The sequence below is a fragment of the Eimeria acervulina genome, genomic scaffold (assembly GCF_000499425.1).
Source record: "Eimeria acervulina Houghton genomic scaffold, Eah_scaff1103, whole genome shotgun sequence".
NCBI classification, from domain to species: domain Eukaryota; phylum Apicomplexa; class Conoidasida; order Eucoccidiorida; family Eimeriidae; genus Eimeria; species Eimeria acervulina.
This window is the reverse complement of record NW_013549424.1, coordinates 5,001-10,073: the sequence shown is the minus strand read 5'-3', so window position 1 is coordinate 10,073 and position 5,073 is coordinate 5,001. Positions and strand designations below refer to the sequence as shown.

At 45.1% G+C, this 5,073-nt stretch overlaps 1 protein-coding gene across 1 annotated transcript; it reads right to left on the bottom strand.

Annotated features, from left to right (window-relative positions):
- Positions 1–2,280: 2,280 nt before the first annotated feature.
- On the bottom strand, positions 2,281–4,287 carry EAH_00055530 (very long-chain acyl-CoA synthetase, putative; the record flags this gene model as incomplete). The annotated part of the gene is made up of 3 exons (XM_013393874.1): positions 2,281–3,188; positions 3,513–3,721; positions 3,962–4,287. The coding sequence occupies 3 exons, from the start codon at positions 4,285–4,287 to the stop codon at positions 2,281–2,283; spliced, it is 1,443 nt and encodes a 480-aa protein (XP_013249328.1).
- Between the last annotated feature and the right edge of the window lie 786 nt (positions 4,288–5,073).

Below are 5,073 nucleotides of genomic sequence, written 5' to 3'. Positions count from 1 at the left end.
TTAATATAATATATATATATATATACATTTATATAATATATAATATATAATATATATATTATATATTATATATATTATGATTTCTATACAAAGCACAACGCTGCAGATTTGCAGTTCGTTGACGGCCACTGGCGTCGATTTGCTGAAAATTTTTGGGCCTTTTGCGTCGCTGCACCCTCAGGGGGAGTGTCATTCCTGCTGCTGCTGCTGCTGCTGCTGCTGCTGCTGCTGCAAAACAAGGGATGCTGCAGTGAGCTGCAGGCTTTGCATACTCTGCATAACACTCATGGGGCTGCTGCTGAGTTCAGAGGGAAGCCCCAATCGCTACTGCTGCTGCTGCTGCTGCTGCTGCACCTTTGCTGCAGTTGCAACGCATACAAACGGTGCACAGCCACTGCCTCTGCCTGTTGCTTGCTGCAACAACAGAAAGTTTGCCTACGGTTGCTGCTGCTGCTGTAGAAGCAGCAGCAGCAGCAGCACCAGCATGTGCAGCAACCCCGAGTCTCTCTCCTCCTCCCTTGCACTGCAGCACCACATCGCTTCCTGCTGCAGCAAGAAGCAGCAGCAGCTGCCGCCGCACCACCGTTGCTTATCCTTCTCCTCACCATCATCATCATCATCAGCAGCAGCAGCAGCAGCAGAAGCTGTTTATAGCTTCGCAGCCTGACTGCCTTGCTGCTGCATGCACGGGGGTTGGGGCTGTACGTACATCTCATTTATAATTTTTTCATATTTCTTTGCTACGAATTTTCGTCGCAGTTTTAATGTCGCAGTCAACTCGCCGCCAACAACAGAGAAATCAGTCAGCAGCACCCGCCAGCCCAATACACGCTGAGCCCTGCAGCAGCAGCAGCAGCAGCAGCAGCAGCAGCAGCAGCAGTAAGAACAGCGAGAGGAGCAGGAGGAGTGGTCGTAGTAGGAGCAGAAAGAGCAGTACAAGAAGCAGCAGCAGCAACAGCAGCAAGAGGAAGAGAAGTGGTAGTAGTAGTAGCAGCAGCAGCAGCAGTACAAGCAGCAGCAGCAGCAGCAACATATGCAGCAGCAGCAGCATACGTAGCAGCAGCAAGAGCCTCATTTGCAGCTCTTTCTTTTGTTACGTTGAGTAAACTGCTCTAATCTCATCATTGTCCTGCGCTTATTTATTGATATTAATTTATTGATATTAATTTATTATTTATATTTATTTATTTAATTTTTTGTTGTGTGTCTGCTGCTGAGATTACCTGGATACAGCTTTTTTGTTGACTCTCTCTAAGCCTGCTTGAATGAGGCGGTTAAGGATAGGGTCTGCTGCAGCTTCTTGTGTAGTTTTGCTGCTGCTATGAAGAGGGTGAATAGCAGCAAGTACTTCAGGTGCTAGTACATTGGTAGGAGCATCATTCTTATCTTTTTGTGTATGAAGACAGATAAGAACAGATAAGAATTTTTTTCTGTCTCCTACTAGCATGCAGTTTGAAATGAAGGGCATCTCTTGTCTAATAATACTTTCAATAGGTAGAGGTGCAACATTTTCGCCTCCAGCAGTAATAAGCAATTCTTTAATTCTACCGGTAATATATATAAACCCTTCTTTATCTATTTTACCGATATCACCTGTATGAAGAAAACCGTCCTTGTCTATTGCTTCTCTTGTACATTCTTCATCATTTAAATAACCCATAAATATATTTCTACCTCTAAAACAAACTTCTCCTTCGCTCTCTCCTTCGCCGCTTAATATCAACGTCTCTGTACCCGGTAGTGCATGACCAATACTACCGATCTTAAACCTGCAAACACTCACATATATATATTTATTTATTTAATTTAATTTATTTATTTATTTATTTTATTTATTTTATTTATTTTATTTACATATATATATATTTATTTATATATATTTATTTGTTTGTTAGTTAGTTATTTAACTTATTTAGTTTACTTATATATTTAATTTATTTATTTAGTTATTTGGCTTATTTATTCGTATTACAGTCAAATATCTTTTTAAGGGTATGCTGCAGGAAGTGAGAGCAGCAGCAGCAGCAACAGCAGCAAGATATGCAGCAGCAGCAGCAAAATATGCAGAAGCAGCAACAGCAGCAAGACATGAAGCAGCAGTGCCCTGTACAAAATTAGCAGGAAATACAGCTAAAGAGCAGCAGCAAAAGCAGCCACAGGAGCAACCCAGATCACAGCAGCAGCAAAACAAAAAACAACAACAACAACAGCAGCAGCAGCAGCAGCAGCAGTACTACCACCATCATCAGAATCAGCAGCAGAAGCAGAAGCAGGATAAGCTTACCAGCCAGGTGAAGGAGCTACAAACGTCTGAGGCCCTGTACTTTCGCTTAAACCGTAGAGAGAGTTGATAGGCATACCTAAGGACAAGAAGTACTTCTGTGTTTCGGGGTCGATAGGAGCAGCACAGCTACCCCAAGCAGTGCAGCAATCGAAGCCAATAGCCTTGCGCACTTGCTGCAGCAGCAGCTTATTAACAGGATGAAAGAGAAGAGAAGGTTTCTCGCCTTTAAGTAGAGCTGTTGCACCCTTGAAACCAATATCTTTTGCTGCAGCAGCAAGATGACGTCTTATGCTGCTGCTTCGGCTTCCTACCTCCTTCAAACGCTGTTCAATCTTCTCCCACACTCTCGGTACACCTAAGAACCATGTAGGTTTAACTCTTAAAAGAGTATAAAGTAGAGTGCCTCGTAATGCATCAGGCCGAGCAAAGTATACAGTAGACCCCATGATAAGAGGTGCAACAAGGTCTACGACTTGTGCTGCTATATGAGATAAAGGTAAGAAGGAAATAATTCTATCTTTATTTGATAATGAGACTATCTGAGCCATCAGAGATGCTGTCCAAGTTATATTATCATGAGAAAGCATTACACCTTTAGGTTTTCCTGTCGTACCGCTTGTATAAACAATGCAGCAGCAGCAACCAGGCTTCTGTCTCTCAATAGCATTTGATAAATCTCTCTCTTTAACCTTCTCACCCATACCTATAAACGTATGATAATCTATTACTACTCCTTTATATAAATCCTTCCAGGCCGACGGTACACGATCTCTATATACTACTATTTGCTGCAGCACTCTACTACCCCCAGGTAGTAGCGGTGGCTGCTGCTGCTGCTGCTGCTGCTGCTGCTGCAGCTGACGTTCTCTAACAGCAATCATTTTCTTTGCATTTTCCAGTGTATCTACAACAGCAATAAAGCACTGAGAATGATTAATAACATAATCGCATGCATCAACATTATTTGTTGTATATACACCTACTGCGATGCCTTCACAAAAGATACTTCCGAAGAATGCGATCGCCCAACAAGGTGAATTAACCCCCATTATTGCAACTCTGCATCTTCGCGGTGCATGCAGCAGCAGCAAAGATTTGCTGAAGCAGCAGCACTCGTTCCAGTACGCACTCCAGGTGTATCCCCACCATCCCGGAAGCAAGTTTGGGGTGTATAGGCAGCTAGAAAATGAAGTAGATGATGATATTGAACTATTATTATACCCTTTACCTTTCGTAAAATACTCTACGTACTGAGTACCCCCGTCATCTGCTTCCTCGGCGCTGCCGCTGCCGCTGCCGCTGCCGCTGCTGCTGCTGCTGCTGTTGCTGCTGTTGTCGAAATGCGGTTCAAACAGCAGCGCGGGCTCAGACCCAAACCGCCGCACGCAGTCAGCGAAAAACTCCACTAAGGTCTGCGGAGGGATCGCAGCAGGGCCGCTGCAGCAAATAACAAACAGCAAACAGCAGCAGCAGCAGCAGTACTAGCAGTACGAGCAGCAGCAGTAGCAGTAGCACCAGTAGCAGCAGTAGTAGCAGCAGTAACAGTAGCAGCAACAACAGCAGTAGCAACAACAGCAGCAACAGCAACAACAACAGCAGCAGCATTTGCAGCAGCACTTGTAGCAGCAGCAGCAGCAGCAGCAGTTGCAGCAGCAGCAGCAGCAGCAGCAGCAGTACCTCTCAGCCATTTTGATTGGGAGTTCAACATCGAGGTCAGTAGTCCAAATAATATCTTTTCCTGCTTTTACCTTCTCCTTTAACTCAGGAGACAGACACTCAAACCGCAGCGGGCGCCCCACACCCAGCAACTGGTGCTGCTGCTGCTGCTGCTGCTGTTCGCTGCTGCTGTTGCTGTCGTTGTTGAGAGCTGCATCTCTATTACGCAGCACCTGCTGCAGAGACAGCTGAATGTTCGTTGAAGGGAGGAAGCCTCTCCCTTCATTCGGGTGTATGTACCTCCCTGGCTCTGGTAGAGAGAGACAGTCTACCGTCACACTGCTCATTGTTATTAAACAAAATAAACAAAAACACAAACAAACTACTCTAATTCAGCTGTACACGCAGCTGTATATACAACAGAAAACCTCCCGATGAAACGCCCGATGCTCCTGCTGCTCCTGCTGCTCCTGCTGCTCCTGCTGATCCTGCTGCTGTTAACAGTTTCGCTGGGGAACAAACAACTGCAGCAGCTGCAGCAGCAGCAGCAGCAGCAAGAGGAGAGACCTGCGGAGCAGCAGGAAAGAGACGTAGGCTGCAGACAGCCCGATTGAAGTGCGCAGGTAGAGAGAGAGAGAGATGAAAATATAGATGCAACTAACTTGCTGTTGCTGATCCCGTTGCTGCTGCTGCTGCTGCTGCTGCTGCTCCCGTTGCTGCAGCTGCTGCTGCTTGAATTGCAGCCTGAATTAAAGGCGGAGATAACTTCAGTGGAGATGCAATAAAGAAGAAGAAACAGCAGCACCTCGCTGCTACGTGCTGCACTGAGTAGAGAGACAGCTGAGTATAGATGCAGTTTAATAAGGTGCCTGTACACCTGAGAGAGAAGGAAGAAATAAAAAGTTCAGGGAGCCCTCCTCTGGTCTCTGTCTACTGCAACACCAGCAGCAGCAGCAGCACCAGCAAGCAGCAGCAGCAGCAGCAGGAGCAGCGGGTAGCTGGAGGTTGTTGAGACAGAGAAAGAAGTAAAGAGACTGCACTTGATGCATTTAAGATATTAATTATTATATTATATTATATTTTACTTTAATTTGTTTGTAATTATTATTTTATGTTTAATTTAAGAGACAAGA